Consider the following 17,252-nt stretch of genomic DNA (forward strand, 5'->3'; position numbering starts at 1 on the left):
CACAGTGGTCAGTGACTGCTGATAGAAAGAGTGGAGAAAACTGGGGAAGGACACTGTGCAGGGCTTACCGTGAACTGCAATATCTTTTGTGTCCTGGATGAGGGCATTCCCAGCCGCCACCTGGACCGTAAGGGTGTTGGTCCCCTCTGCCCGGAAGGTGAAGGAAATGCTGCTGTCCAGGGTGATGAGGGGCTGCAGGAGGAAAAGAACCAGGCCATTTAGTCCTCTGTGGAGAGCGGATTTCCTTCCTTTCCTGTAAATCTCAGGATGTCACAAATCCGCACTGCACATTATTCCCAAGGGATCCAGACTTGAAAAAGAGGGGCAAACCTTTACTCGCCTTCCTAACTCTAGTGATTCTTCCAGGGTCCGGGAGACTATTAATACACTTAAAACACGGTGTAAATTGTTAACCCAAGGAAGGGAGATGGGACCTGACACTTCAGGCTTTTCAGGTCACTCTGTTCTTTTTCCTGGGGCAAAGTAGAGGCAGCTTTTGTAACCTGCTCCTGATGGCTCTGAGAATAGAAGATCATTTCTCTTCTCCCCCAGTATCTAGTGTCACTGTGTTTTCATTCTGTATTCCATTACCCTGTAAGGCCTTAAAGAGAAGTGACCACATTTTACTCACTTCTGTATCCCTCACTCCAGGCATGTTGTCGTTCATTTACATTATATATATAATAATCCGTATGTGTATAATATATAATATCTATAAATTAGATGCATAGTCATACTATTGACTTTTTGCTTTATATCTATTTTCCATTGCAACACATTTTTACCATTTTTATTAGGCTAGGTAGCACACAAACATAACTGTCATCATGTTTTTAAGTTTTATTTTCCTTTTCTCTTTCTTGAATTTCATAGCTAGAGACTTCTCAAGGATGAAGAGAAAAATACAATCATTGTATTTTCCCTGGAAATTGGGCTCTTGGTCAAAGAAGGTGCGGATTAGAGAGGAGGCCAGCCCTGAGGTTGAAGAGTCACGGTTCAGGGCTTTCCTCAGAGCCCAGGCTCTCTGGAGCTCCCCACTGTTTGGAAGGCGAGACACAGCAGCGAGGGACCCATCTAAAGGAGAGGACAGAGACGCTGCAGCACCTGAGCAGACTCAGGACATCCACCGGCAGGGGATGAAAATGCAGCTGGCTGCCCCGGAAGGGTGCGCGTGGGCAGTGCTACAGCAAGCTGTGCTTGGTGCGTGGCTGGCTGCACACATGGGGCCTGTGGAGGCTCTCAGAGGTAGTGCTCACTGCTCCTGCTGTGGCTGAAATTCCTTTCCAGCTCACAATTTTTGACTGGGCCTCTGAAACAATAATTTGATTTTTTTCCTGCTTTAAAATTCTATAGTTGTGTTTTATGACCAGGTGGATGGCTAGTGTTGGGCAAGATTAGAGATATTGCCTTAAGCTCTGGAGACGGTTTCTTGTCTGTTTGCTAAATTAAAAAGAAGGAAGGGAGTATGTAAAGATGTCCAGGCTTTTCCCCGGGGTTCAGGGGTTCTCTGTACTCAGGACTGGGCTCCTCTGAATCACACAGGGCTGCATTGCAGGCGGATCTGTGTTGCACACCCTCACACTCAGCACTGTGTGAGGCCCTGCCTGGGGGAGCTGGGGAGGTGGGGGGAGCCACAGGGTGGCTGTGGACTGAGGGCATCACATGGTTGCCATCTCTAGTGTATCAAGGACTTAAAACCCTGGCTCTGTTATGTGCTAATGAAGCACCTTGGCAAATCTGTCACCATTTGGAATCTCTGCCTTTCTCTGTTAAAAGCAGGGTTTGGGAGAGAAGGTCCGTGGGACTCACTCAGCAACAGGTTCAGAGTGACTGACAAATGGCATCAGGCACAATTTCTGGGCCTCTGTCAGCCCTTCGTGTCTCGATCAGAGGCCTTCAGCTGCTTCACTACATTCTTTGGAAACAAAATGAACTACCTCTATGTAACTAGCAAGGCTAAAATTTTTTAAATGATAACACCAAATAATCTTGTAAATGTAGAGCAAATTAGAACTCTTACACAATTTAGCTGGGTCTATAAAACATTACAACCATGGAGGAAAAAGTCTAGTTTAAAAAAAATTGCAAGAACCGTTTTCTGAAGTGGTTGTACTATTTTATACTTTATGATTTGGCAATTGCAATTCTAGGAATTTCATCAATAGAAAAAAAAAGTGAACGACAACAACAAAGCTCACAGCAGCTTATCTGTAACATCCTAGAGTTCTTCAACAGAAAAACAAAGGAACTATAGTACATTCATACACTGAACAGAAAAAACAAATGAACAAAATGTATATATATATATGTATATACACACACACACACATACATATACAGATACAGAGATCCACAAACTACAAGAGGTGAAAGAAGCCAATTAATATTGTATGATTAAATTTTTATGAGACAAATATAATCGGGGGAAAATGCAATAGTGCTTGGTTCTGGGATGGGGCAGAGACTGGCCAGGAAGGAACACAGCCAAACCACCTGGAATGAGGACAAGACAACAGGCTCCACAGGGGTCCGGGACATACAAGTAAACACCGCCGTCAAACCCAGTAATGCACATGGCAAATCTGTGCACTCCATTGTTGACACATTTTACAGCATCACGGTAAGTTGCCCAGCAATTCTGAACTGTAGTTAAGGATCTACAAGCTGAATCATTTAAGACAAAGCATATAGGTTTCTTAAATTTATTTTGAGCGAATAAAAAAATTTAAAGATGGATAGATGGAGGATTGGATAGATCAAAAGCGAGAGAACAAGCCCAGTAAACGTTAATGACAGGTGACGACTGGTGGGCATGAGGGTGTTCTCTGCAAAAGTCAACGTTAGTGTGTGGATGTGAAAATTTTCATAGTAAACTTGGGAAAATGACGAAAGGAATAATTAATGTGCTTTCATTTTCCTGCCCTCTGGAATGACTCAGACCACAACTGCCTGTCACTGCTCCTCCCTTTTGGTTTACTGTCCTCAGCTGTCTCTTATCTCATCCTACCTGTCAGGAGCAGGCCTTTTCCTCTCTAAGGAAACCTTTGCTAGTGGTGACATGGCCTCTCTTTGCACATTCTTCTGCTCTCAAGACTTGGGTGTCTGTGCTGTCCTGGACCATGCTGTCCCTTCTGAAAGGAGGGAAATGACTGCAGTCCAAGCAGATTTGATCTTATGTCCATCTGGCTGTGTCCCTAGGAGCTCCAGGGTGAATGAGGGCAAAGGGCTGCAGGGCGAAGGGAATGCCATCTGAGGTGGGCAAGTACATTCTTTCCTGCCAGCCTGTCAGGCCCGGAGATGCAGCTAACACTGCTGACTGGAGCCAGATGGGGGCGGCAGGCTGCAGGCTGCATGCTGAGGAAATGGCAGAGGCTAATTTTCTTTTCCAAATTGCTTTTGTTTTTCATCAACAGTTATGGCATCATGGCTGATTTCACCTTCCCCACAAAGCTGGAGCCCTCAATAGGATTCTTGGGTTCTTCACTGGCTCTGATATCTGGTGCCCAATGTTAAATTAAATCATGAATTTTAAGGTTCATTTGCTCAAATCTATTAGGCGAGCAGACACATTTATTAAGCCAGACCTCTGTTAATCCCAGCAAATTGGCCATTGCGAGCCCCACAAATCCAACAGGCAGCCAGCTGACTTCTCTGCCTCCGCTCTGTCCAGGGTGTGGGGCCAGCTCACAGAGAGGCCTAATAAGCACGCCTCACAGCCTCCCCAGGAAGAAGCCCTCCTGTGCGACAGGTCACGTATTAGCCAAGAAATCAACAAAGCTCTATGAACCTACTGGGTTATGGGATTTCCAATTGACTAATGGAACAGGTTGCTGCAGGGAAATAATGTTTGAATGCAAATGATACCAATTTCCCAGACACAGTAAGTCACTATTGCACATTATAATATCTGCACAGTTTAAGATGTACAGCTTGATAAAAGCTGCCATTCACAGATTGGAGAGACAGTGCAATTTCTATGCTTGCTTGCTTTACTTAAAATCTTCAGCAGATTATGCAGTAATGTTTGCAAAGTGCTTTTCATAGGAAGTAGAAGGGAAGAATGCATAATTGTAGCTATGCCATGCTTAGAACTACACAAAACACTTAAATACCCCAAAAGACAAGAACAAAATAAAGTAGAATAACATCTATAACCATGCTGACTATGGGATTAATGTGAAAGTTCAAAAAATTTAAAAGTACCAAACTGCCTAAAGTATCACTGTCCATAAACCAGGTTCTCTCCTATCACCCTATCTTTAATCTGAGTTCCTATGACAAAATAAAAAGTACACATTTATGTCATTCAAAGCCGTCTATCCTATCCTCCCATCTTTCTGCTTTTCCTCCTAGATCTACCCAAAGTCTTCTACTTTAGCTGAGTCAGTCCACACAGAGCTCAGCCATTCCCAAAGCCTTACTGAACATGTAGACCCTCTCTCTCTCCTAAGTTTAGGACCAATTTCATGTGTGACTTGGTCAGTGACCCACAAAGCCTGCATTCATCACTTCGTGGGCTACTTGACTCAGTCAGTAAGAGTACTTTCCTATCGCCTTCGCTTCCTGTGTCTTTCCTTGGATGTTAACTTTATATTCCCAAATAGATTATTTTTCTTGAAGGTAACAAATGGAATTTGGACTGCTTTGTATTCCTCACAACATCTGCTACAAAATACAGCTCCTGAAAGGGCTCCACAGAGGTACTGGTGCAATTTCACATCCCCCACTGATAGGTTTCAGGCATGTGAGCCAGCAGCTGCATTTCAGGAGTGTATGCTCTTTTCTATTTACTTACATATCTTACTTGCTCACCAATCACTGCACATGTACTCATCCTGCTTTCTCATCTGGAATGTGACCTCTTTGAAGGGAGGATGGGGGTATATGTGCTCTTCTCCTCAAAACCGCACCAAGACAAGGACTGGATATAAAGCAGGGGATGAGTTCATGTTCAATTGATTTAATTCAACCACCAGATAAACCTCTGCACAGCACTGAGTCACACACAAGAGCACACACACATGCACGCACACACACTTCCAAGGCTATTAGATTAAGTGTATTCCCTGCAATATGGGAAAATTTCTTTTTCACAAGTGATGTTCTGATAATTAAATAAAATATATATATATACAGAGCTCAGCAAACCACCTGTGCTAGGGACCAAATGGCTGTCAAGTCATTGCACGCACCATGACGCCTAAAGACACTCTTTCCTTTACCCATCAAATGTGCTGCCCCCTGGATGATCAGTGGGTACTATGGCCACCTCCACACGTTTCTGGCGTGGAGCTAGCAAAAAGCACTGAAAATGTACCCTGTTGAATGTAGCAAATAACTACTTCATAGAGAGGAGTGTTACCTCTGGGACCGCATCAGATTTGTCACACACATATAGCTGTTATTAACGCAAATGGTGAGCACAATGGGGTCTGCTATTTCCAAATGCTCAGACCTGTTCTAAATCATGTGCAAAGCCCTCTTAGTCATCACAGCAATAATCAGTTTAGCTACCACTCTTTCTACTCTGGGATTACAAATATAGCCGAGACTCAAACACATTAAATGGTTTGACTAAAGACATACAGCAAAGGAGAATCTGTCTGGACTTCAACACAGGTTTCTTTTATTCTGAAACTGCTTTATTCTACTACCTCTCACGCATTATCATTCTCTTGTTCTCTGGGAACAAAGCCAACTTGTAAGACCTTTAGGATCAGTCCATTTATGTAGCACTTCTTGCTCCAGCTTGTAGAACGAATATTCCTAACCAAAGTAATATCCCTGATCATCAGTGAAACAAGTAAAACTGTAAGTCCAATATGTAATCTAAAATCACCCCCTCATAAGAGGACATAATGTGTGTGTGCACACCCATGTATGTGCACACGCATATATGTGTGGGTATGTTTGTGAGATACTTCAATTAATAACTCTGTGATGTCCATGTATCAGATATTATTATCCTTGCTTAGACATACTCTAAGATTCAGCTCAAGTAATGTGTTCAAGTTGATGTAAATAATGAGCAGGAAAATAAAAACTAGAATCCTCAATCACTTTGTCCATTTGTTGATTTTTCCAATCAAATACTTATCAGACCCTATGTTGTCCTTCAGGTCTTGGAATCAACACTGAAAAGAAAAAGTGGTACTCTGGAGAATACTCTATCCCCAGCTCCTGGCAGGCTTCTGCATAAACTGCTGTGTTAAGAAAAGTCAAGAGTCAGCCTCAGTGCACGCCGTAGCCTCTCGGTAGCGATCACCAGGTCAGAGGGCACCAGTAGTGCAGAGCTCCCTGGTGTGGAAGCCAAGAACTCATACTCTCAGAAAGGAAATTAATTTCAAGTCCTCTCCTCCTAACTTCTCCCCAAATGATGTTCTTTTTCCTCCTCGCTCTGTGTGTGGACATATATATTTTTTCCCTGGCTTTTGAAGAAAGATGGTAAGTCTGTAACTTCTAGGAGAAACACCTCTAGTTGTTCAGCTAAGGCATCCTGAGGTGGGGTTGCTATGTGGTAGATGGGAATTCAGAGCCCTGCTTTGAGATCAGGCCCTGGACTAACAGTGTTTGACCTTGCAATGCTCATCACATACTGAGAGCTTCCCTTCTCTGGTGAAGGAGATAGGCATTTGATTAAGTGACCTGGCGATCTGCTATATAGAGGAATAATAACCCTGGGGGCATCATCAGTCACCTACACTGAAAACTTAGTTTAAAAGCACGAGGCAGAAATAATTCACGCTGAAAGGCACTCCCAAGTCCATGAGTCTTGCTCCCTTTTTTACCAACCCATCCTCCATATGTTTTACATGACACAATACATAGCATACCTCTGTTGAGTACATAGTATGTGCCAAGTAAATACGTGCTGTCTTAGTTTTCAGGACAATGGAGACGAGATCGGTATTATTCTCTACTGGGTGCAGGACATCCCGGAGAAGGAACCTGGTCGAGCTCCCAGACTCAGGGTGGAGCAGTGCTGGAACCTAAACCACAACTCTGAATCCACACCCCTCGTTCTCTCTACTGCACCACACTGGCTCCCCAGAAAAGACCACGGGTGAGACACTTTCCAGTCTTGCAGTCCAGAGTTCCTGGTAGGAAATTTCTCTTTCCTCACTACTAAAAAATACTGAATATTTCCCTTCTCTTAATGCCAAGCGTTTCCAAATCTCATCTGATCTTTCTCAGATTTTTTTAAATTAAAGTTTTCTCCAACCACATTCCGAGTTTTCAAGGAAAACACGAGGCTGAGAGTAAAACGGTCCAAGGAGATCCAGTCATTCATAAGGGAATCCTTGTGACTTTGTGAATTTTACAACCATGAATTGACCAGATTCTCCCAATAAATGTTGGGAAAAGCGTCCTTGTCCTTCTGGCAAGGAAAGAGGCTAATGAATCATTTTGAAATATATCAGTACTCTCTGACTTTTAAAAAAACCTTTCCTCAGAGGAAACTAGTGAATCAGAGACTGAGCTGCTGGGGTTTCCATCATAGTCTAACTTTCCTCAGGGAGGGATGTCCAGTCCAGCCCAGCCCTCCTCTCTTAGGGGCACAGAGACCATGAACCACTGTGAGGTACACAGTCCAGGGACACAGACTCACTAAAATACTGAGACCTTGTCATGTAAGTTTACAGAACACTTCTGTTCCTCTCATACTACTACTATAATACTATAAGCCTATTTACAGCAGTTCTTCTTAACCAGCATATCACAGTCAGCCATCAAGGAAAAGGTACAAGGCATACTAAAAGGTATGTAATAGTGCAAAGACAGAGAGAGAGAGAGAGAGAGAGAGAGAGGAAGAACAGAAACAGGGATGATGGAGACATTGAAGAGATGAGAATAGGAATTTAAAACAACTATGATTAATATACTAAAGAGTCTAATTAATAAAGTAGAAACCATGACTTTCATGGTCTTGTCAGTTGACTGGAGATAGCTGGGGATATCTTAATGAAAACCTCCTAGCTGAAAAGGAAAGAGAAGAATGAAAAGAAGAAGCAGGGGAAAACAGAGCAGAATGTCCAAGGATGTGCAACAACTACAAAAAAATTATAAATATGTGTAATGTGAATACCCAATTGAGAAGAAAGAAAGGAAATGGAGAAATATGGAAACAAATGCCCGAGAGTTACTCCAAGGAAATGTCAGATAGACCAAAGACACGAGAAGCTCCACAAACACTAAGCAGGATAAATGCTGAGACCCCAACTTCTGGGCACATCATCTCCAAATTACAGGAAATCAAAGAGAAGTTAAAAATCCCCAAAGAAGTCAGAGGAAACAAACATCTTACAGAGGAGAAAAGGTAATAAATATATCCAACTTCTCTTCAGAAACCATCAGCTAAGATGAAAATGGAGTGACTGTTTAACACTTTGAGTGGAAAATAAACACCAATCATTTTCTTAGAGAAAAGACACAGTAAATTACTAATTATTACCCTACAAATTTTTTCTTCAAAAGTGAAGCAAATAGATTTTCTTAGACAAACAAAAATTAATGGAATTTGTGGCAAGTATATCTGTGTTGTAAGATTTGTTTAAAAAGAAGTTTTTCAGAGAGAGGAAAAATAATATAGGTCAGAAACTCTGAACCATATAAAGAAACAGAGAATTAAGGAAAGAATAGATGAAAGTAAATGTTTTTATTTTATATTTTTGTATTTTAATGTAATATATATATACATATTAATAAAGAAAATATAAAAAGCACTCTTCTTACTTTTATAGAAAATTCATAACAAAATAATTAGATATTGCATGGTGAAGCTGAAATATTTTTTTAAAAATATTTCTTTCTTTCTTATTTTTAATTGACCTAGAAGATAAGTTTATTCAAATAGTATTACTAACATGTATTTTCTTATGTGAACTTGGGCATGGACTGTATGAATGCTGTAGGGATATAAGAGATGGGAGGGAGAAAATACAGTTGTTTTGCTATTATTAAGTACTCTCACTAACCATGAAATGAAGTAATGTTATTTAAAATGGTCTTGGATTAGCTATGAATATATACTGAAATTCTAGGCAATCACTACATAAAGTATATCAAAACATGATTTATATGGTAAGAAAGGAGAGAAAAATCAATAAGAAATAGTTGAAATCAACAACCCCTAATCAATGGTATGTAATTAACATCAATAGATTAATACATACAAAACAGTAAAATATGCTCTTCTCAAATGCATACAGAACATTGAAGCAAACCCATGTTCTAGGATATAAAACACACTTTAACAGATTTAAAAGGTCAGCAATCATATTATGTCCACTCTCAGACTACAAGTGAATTAAACTATAAATAATTAACAGAAAGATAACTGAAAAATCAGCAGCTATGTGGACACTACAGAACATACTGCTAAATAACACAAGATTCAAAGAAGAAATCTCAAATGAAATTACAAAGGTTTTAAATAATAAAATTAAAAATATAACTTGTTAAAGTGTGTAGGATGTAACAAAAGCTGTTATTGGAGGAAAGCTTATAGCATTGAATACATACATTAGAAAAGATGAAAGACCTGAAATCAGCAGTCTAAGCTTCTACTGGAGAAAACTACAAAAGAACAAATCCAATACAAAGTAGCCCCCCCCAAATTGCAACAGAAATCAATGAAATGGGAACCAGGAAATCCATAAAGAAAATCAATGAAACTTAGTTCTTTGAAAATATTAATAAAATTGATAAATCTCTAACCAGGCTAAGAAAAAAAGAAAAAAGACGCAAACTACTAACATTTCAAATAAATGAAAAGACTTCACTATCAAAGAAGTTAAGAAATCGAATGGAAAATATAGGGATACAGGAACAATTCTATGCTTACAGATTTGATAGCCTTGATAAAATGAATTTAGTCCTTGAGAGACACAAGCTGCTGAAACGTACACGAGTAGAAACCCAAAATCCAAATAGGGCTGTACCTTTAAACAAATATAATCAGTAATTAATTATTCTGCAAAAGAGAAAGCACCAGGCCCAGATGGTTTTATTGGTGAATTCTAACAAATATTTAAGGAAAAATGATGCCAAGTCTCAACATAAAAAGAAACAAAATCCAAAAGCACTAAGGACAAGTAAACTACAGGGACCAATAGTGATTAGAGAAAGGTTTCAGGATACATAGTACAACTGTGGTCATTCTCAACACATGCATCACCACCACCAGGCACTGGAGCAGAGGCTGCCTGGGAAGGGTTTGACTTGTTTAGTTTCTTCCTCTGAGACAAGACAGTCTCCGTATCTTTCCTAAGAAGAATGCTAAGTTCTGTAGAACACCTAATAGGTGTTGTTGAGGGCATTTTACATGTCTTATGCCACTTAATTTTCATGTCTTATGCCACTTAATTTTCATGGCTGCACATTTAGCTCTCTAGTTTACCCCTAACACATGGGATCACTTAATATCAGAGATGCTCAGTAACTTCTTTAATATTATGTAGGTAATGAGTGGAAAACTCAGTATTAAAACAAATGGAACAAATGAAATTTTAGAAATACTAATTAAGCAAACTACACAAATATAGGTTTGTATAGTTTCGCAGAGTACTCTTCGTTCTTTAGAATTATTTAAATTTTCCCTATTAAAAAAGTGAACTTGGTGTAGGGAGATGAGTTTTAGTCACTTTATGGCTTCTTAGCTTTTGGTGTCTCCAACAGTAATGCAGAAGCTGCAACACAGAAGTACTTCATGTAAACTTAATTTGATACTGATCAGAAAGAACCGAACCTTCGTACTATTGCCAAACCACCAGAAATAGGTTAGGGTTCCCGGCTGACTCGGCCACACAATGGCACTGATGTTGACCTCTTTATTTCTTATGGCAACAAATGGAACTCGCAGGTGAACATGCTCCACGGGACCTAAGGGAACAGGCAGAAAGGCAGTGTTATACTTCCAGAATAAACTATCAAACTTTATTTTTTGCTTAAATTCTTTTATTGGTACATTTTAGGTATACAATTTGTTTACATTTATCATTGGGTGCTTGTACCTGCACATGATGGATCTTGGTTCTTATTTTCTCCCCATTCTCTGTCCTCCTTTCCCTATTTACATGGACTTTGTTTCCATTTTTTTCCTTTTCTTATAATTTTTCCTTTCCCTTCTTTTCTTTCCCCTTCCCCTCCCACTTCTCCTACCCATTTGGACCTTTTCTTCCTATTTCAAATTATTAATTATTCATTTTAATCCTTATTTACACTTTCAGTTTCTCACACTAGAGAAACTATTTGGTATTTACACAGGTGTGTCCTATTTATTTCACTTAAGGGGAAGGCCTTGATATGCATCCACTTGGCTATAAAAGTCTCTAGTTTCTCATTCTTTATGGCTGAGTGGTGCTCCATTTTATAAAAAACCCATATCTTCTTTATCCAGTTAGACCATCAAACTTTATCACACTCCTAGATTCTTAATCTTATTCTTTATTATCATGCCCTGTGATAAAACAATGATCAAAACTGCAAATGTTGGGAAGAATGCGTGCACTTGAAATGAAGCATCTGCTTCCGTGTTACAACAGGGAACCCAAATCCACTTTCGGATTCCAAGAGTGGTACCAACTTCATTTACATCCGATAAAGCCCAATCACCAGGAACTGTGAGCCATCTCCAGTCCAAGGGAAAGCTAGTTTACCAGAAGATAAATAGCAGTGTTCTCTTTCTGAGCCTAGCCTGTGCTGTGATTCGGGGTCACTGCACTGTAAGGGGGGCTATTCCATCACCCTCAGTGGTTAAGTGGTCTCCATCCTTTCTGTACATTGGTGCCTCGCCATCTGCGGGACACAGGGGGTGTCATTCAGAAGCAGACAAGCCCCCCTTCTTTTTTTTTTTTTTTACAAAGAAGGAAATGCACATCTCCCTAGATGGAACAGGAAATAAATGCCAGTTCCGAAATAATAAAAATGCTGCTTCTCTCATTTTTTTTTTTCCTGTAGAAAACTGGGGTAAATATCACTGAGCTCTACACCAGCAAGTCTTTTACTTCCTAGTTTGTGGGCGGACACACCCTGGGTATAACAAGTGAGGCTGCTGATTTCATTCATTTCCAGAATAAAATGAGAAGAGGAAAATACTGATGAAGCATAATGAATGTACCAATGTTGTACTTGGGGGTTTGCTGTGTTATTTTTTCAACTCTGATATCCAACAACATGGATAAACCTGCAGAATGTCACGTTAAGTGAAATAAGCCAGGCATGGAAGGACAAACACCTCATGTTCTCATTCACATGTGAAATCCAAACCAGTTGAGCCCAGAGAAGCAAAGAGTAGAATGGAGGATGCTGGATGCCAGGGCTGGGATGGGGTAGCTGTCAGTCAAAGGGTGTAAAACTGCAGTGAGAGAGGTGCAGTGCATTCGAGGTATTCACTGTACATTGGTAACTGCTGAATGCCATTATACTGCAGTTTGCCAATCACTAAGAAAATACTGTTCAGTGTTCTCACCACAAAAAATAAGTATGAGGGGATGTACATGGCAATGAGCCTGATTGAACCACTTCACATGCACATATATTTCCTGGTAACTTGTTGTACATAATAAACATCTACACTTTTTGTCAGTTAAAAAATTAATGAAGAAAAAGAATCTATGCTTTCTGCCTGCAGCTCTCTGCTCTGACTCCAGACATATGGCACCTCAGGATTTTTTTCCCAGCAAATAATTTGAACCTTGTCACCACATATACACATTTGGCTGAAGGTCTAATTATATTAAATGAGCAAATCTGTATTAGTTTTTGTGTAGTTTGTTTGATGTCAGTAGAAGAACACAAAGTGTGATAAAATATTGGCTACATCTGTTGCTTTATTTACTCAATTTTCGGAGTCTACCTGATGAAATCTCTCCTTGTTATTTGTGTCCTGTGTATCAATGAGGAAGAGGAAACAGAAGAGGTAGGGGCCCGGCTAACTCCTGCCCAGAATGTGAGACGAAAAGCCAGCTTTCCCACATGAGCACTGCAGAATTTTTCTTCACACAGCATCAGATTTCTCATTCCTCCCTACTGAGAAAAAGGCTCCGAGTGCGCTTGAAATCACTGCTCCTATTCCCACTGTGCTTTCCCAAAGGGATGAGACCTCCTCCCCAGGACACCTCCTGGAACCTGGGCTTTCTCACATCTCTCACATCTCACAACAGCAAAGCCGTTCTCTGGCTGTGTCCTTGGAAATTCTTCTCTTCTCGGGTCTCTGCCACTCTGAGGACCCTGGCTCAGGCAGGGCTGACGTCCTAAGGGATGCGGGTGCCCAGTTTACATCGGAAGTGAATGGGACGGAGCTTTACAAATCAGAACGCCACCGAACATACTCACACTTATTCTGGCTTCAGGTCAAGCATGTTTGGCTAAATTTAATCTTGAGAAACAAGATCATGCAGCAGCTTTTTAGGGCAAAGATCCTAAGCCAAAGCTTCAGGCTACCATGTGGAGGCAGAGCAGGGATGAGCAGAAGAGAGCTGAAGGGCTTTAGCAGGGAATATAGCAAACTCCTAAAATCTTGCTGTCAAATCGTCCCCCTTTAGATAAAAATCTAATAATCTGTGTGAGACTGGTTAATATGGGTGGCTAACAACTACTTTTGTTAGCTAATGGCCCAAGGTTAGGCATAGAGCAGTGTCCCCTATAATAACTGTCTGGTAAATGTAGCCATGATTGATTTGGAGGGAATTATGAGCACGTTTAAAGGTTCAGGGAACATTTCCTCCTCTGAGTACATAACCCCCAGCGTAAACCTGTGCCTTGATGCTGTGTTTGCGCTAAGTTGTGTGTTGGTCTTCGCGCTTGGAAGCAGGACCCACTGGTGGCAGAATCAGGAACAAGGGTGGGACAAGTCTCCTGAAAGGAGGAGTGTGAATTTCTCTCTCCTTCTGTCTTCATTGTTAAATGCAGCAGAAGTGGCAGGCAGAGAGTTCATGGGAAGTGCTGGTAATTACATTAATAACAGGTAACATTCATCGTGTTCAAGCTGGGTGTCATTGTATTGTGCACACTGCGTAGAAAAGAAAATGTTACCTAAGCCTGAAACGGCTGTCCTGTACGCAGGGCTGTACACAGGGCCGGGCTTGGCTGGTGTCTGGAATTTGGCTCTTGGAGTGGTTCCAATCAACAGTTAACTGGTAAGAGTGGCTCGTTTTGCCTACACTGTTTTTGTAAATAGTATGATTTGTTCTGAACACCTATCTTCCATGAGGACTTCAGAGTTTTGGTATATGCCAGGGAGAGGTGCTTATGAGGGTAGCCCTGATAAAAAGTAAGGGTGCTGAGTCGCTGGTGAGTTTCTCTGATGGCCAGCCCTACTGTCAGCGCCACTCACTGCTAGGGGAACTGGCTTGTTTCATGTGACTCCAGAGGCAAAGGGCTAGGGGAAGCTTGTGCCTAGTTTTCTCTGGGCTCTGCTTCCTGAGCCTTTGCTCTCAGCTGATTTTGCTTTCCATTCCCCTGGAATAAAGCTTAGCCAAGAATGAAGCTGCGAGCTGAGTTCTGAGTCATCTTAGTGACTCAGGAAACCTGGGGGTGGTCTTGGGGCCCCCTTAGCACATACATTATCTAATTGAATTCCCACAGCCTCCTTACAAGCTAATTATTAGAGATGAGAACTAGAGGTTTACAAAGGCAAAGAAAGTTGACCGATGTCAGGCATTTAACAAACGGATGTGATCAGAGTTCAAACGCAGCTTTCTGTTGCTCTAAAGCCTGGGCTTATGAACATCCTGCACATCACCCACCTGGACATCTGGCCCGCGGCTTTCAGCACAGAATGATCAGTGTCAGTGTGGGGAGGCCATCACCTTTTTCCCTATTCTTGGCCCATTTTTTTCAGTACCTGCCCTTCCCCAGCAGAATATAAACTGCAGGGGCAGGACCATGTCTGCATTGTTATCTCTGACTTCCTGGAGGAGTGCTCTGCACATATTAGGAAGTCAACAAATACTTGCTGAAGGAATCCAGAATTTGGGGGTGTTTTATTTGTATTTCCTTTTTATTGTTACAAGAGCCCTGCAAGGCAATCAAGCCATTTTAAAACTGGAGTGTAGAAAACTCAAAAAAGAAGTAATTTATCTCAAGGTCACATAGACTGGGATTATTGGGGACATGATTGATCTGATCGGTAATCTAGGTCTCCTCTCAAACACATCTACTATCAATGTTGCTCTCTGTACTAGGGGGCTTGTAGCTTACTGTTTGCCAGGGACCCCTGAGGCATGGGTTACGGAGGAATCTCTACCATCACTAAATTGTTAACAAGAAGGAGCTCTGTCTGTTCATTTAAATTCTTTCATAACATTTAAATGCCGGTATATATGGCAAAGTGAGAAAACCATTGTGGAACATACTGGTCCCTACTCATCTGAAGTTTCGGTTATCCATAGCCAACCACAGTCAGAAACTGTGAAATGGAAAAATCCAACAAATAAACAATCAGAAGTTTTAAATGACTTGATTTTTGTGAGTGATGTGATATCCTGCCTGGGTCATGAATCATCCGTTTGTCCAGGGTATCCATGAGGTATATGCTACCCCCCCATTACTATAGGAAAACACTTGGTACCATCTGCAGTCCATCTGCAGTTGCAGGCCTGTGCTGGGGTTCCTGGAACAGTTCCCCATGGACATGAGTGGACTGGTAAGAACCAGAGAAATTCTGAGACCAGGGCTGTCACTGAGAAAGGTGTATGAAACCCAGGTAGCCTCACATTGCATTGACTCACCATTCTGAAGCCACAGTGTTTACATCTCAGTTTATCTGAGTCAAATCCCAGGACAGCTAATATACAAAACACATTCAAAACAAAATATTCTAGAACTTCAGCTGTTGTTTTGTTTTCTGCCAAGAAAGAGCCCAGAGCAATGAAACAGACTCAAACAAATTTGGAGAGTTCTTAGAATTGTTTATAACATAATGAACTTGAAGTAACCGTGGATGTAGGAATTAAGTTTTTGTTTTAAGTATTTAGTTCTTCTTTTTTTAAAAAAAAAATCTAAGTATGTGTTTTTGAAATCCTTGTTTGGCTCTTCCAACAGAAGTAACAGTTTAGTTTGATTTGTGCTGCCTTCACTCAGAATAGCTTGAAAATGAACATGGAACCATGGATCAGATGGGTTTCTACTTATATTTTCAGAGTTCTCCAAAGCAAAGAGAAGGGTATGTTCCCTGAATGTGTGTCTGCACGTGTAGAGTGGTACTGAAAGGGAGGGCCTGTTGATGATACCTCACCTAAACTTTCAGAATAACTGATCTACTACAGTATTCCGAAACTAAATCACAGAAGAGCAATATTTTGATTTGAGTCACTGTAGTAGCTGGAGTGAACTTGATCTCAGCTCCAAATTCCAGAAAGTCCAGACAGAGGGCTTTGACGACTGGAAGGAAGAGAGAAGGGTGCTGGCTCCCACTACTTACAAACCACATGCAGGAAAAGGACAGCGGAATCTGAGCCAAGGTTGTTCTCCGCATAGGCTGTCACCTGGAAGATCCCTGCACTCTTATACACATGCTTGATGCCATCCTCGATGGAGCTGAAGTTAGCATAGGACACAGCAATCCCATCTCCAAAGTCAAGCTGGATATTTGTCCTCTGAAGGTCACCCTGCAAGATGAAAGAGCAGTTGGCCAGGTCCATTCACATGGTCCTACCTGACTTCTAGCTGATGCTTTCTTCTGGGCTTTAGCATCACCCTATATGGACCCAGAGCCAGTCCCAGAGAGCAGAAACACCCTAGCATGATCAGCATGGTTTCCCTCAGGCTGACACTGTATGACCAAGCTCAGAGCAGCCTGAGTCTCTAAGACATGGGCATTAGTAGGCGAGCACTGAAGTATGAATCCAAGGGTTGCCCTGGCATCTTCACACGCATGGCTTGAATCTTCTTCTCCTCCTTCTTCTATATACTAGAAATAACAACAATAATAGCCACAGCTAACAAATACAGAGTTTCTTATCAATCCCAAGCAATTAATCTTCTCACAATTCCATGTTGTAGAAAGCATTTACAATTCATAGGTGGAGATAAAAACACATTCATTATACCAGAGTCATGGCCACTGGTGGAAAACCCGACTCATAAAGAGAGACAGTCTAGTTCCAGTAGTCCTGCTCTTAACCCCATGCTAGCCTTATAATCATTCTTATCTTCCAGTACTCACTAGACTAAGTCATCACCTAATACATACGTATAATGTCATCTCAAAAATAATAATAACAATATACAGTAGATAATGATTCCGGCTC

General features: G+C 41.2%; 1 protein-coding gene across 1 annotated transcript in view; it reads right to left on the reverse strand.

Moving 5' to 3' along the window:
* Positions 1 to 17,252, reverse strand: part of Sorcs3 (sortilin related VPS10 domain containing receptor 3) — a 568,351-nt gene that overhangs the window by 15,009 nt on the left and 536,090 nt on the right. The window contains exons 19-21 of the mRNA XM_004866511.3: positions 16,424 to 16,610; positions 10,748 to 10,881; positions 69 to 192 (exon numbers count right to left, since the gene is read on the reverse strand). Coding sequence (XP_004866568.2) covers positions 69 to 192; positions 10,748 to 10,881; positions 16,424 to 16,610 — 445 coding nt within the window. The remainder of the gene's footprint in view (positions 1 to 68; positions 193 to 10,747; positions 10,882 to 16,423; positions 16,611 to 17,252) is intronic.

This window comes from Heterocephalus glaber, unplaced genomic scaffold, assembly GCF_053883595.1.
Source record: "Heterocephalus glaber isolate CG9 unplaced genomic scaffold, H.glaber_assembly_v1.0 deba00001498, whole genome shotgun sequence".
NCBI lineage: Eukaryota > Metazoa > Chordata > Mammalia > Rodentia > Bathyergidae > Heterocephalus > Heterocephalus glaber.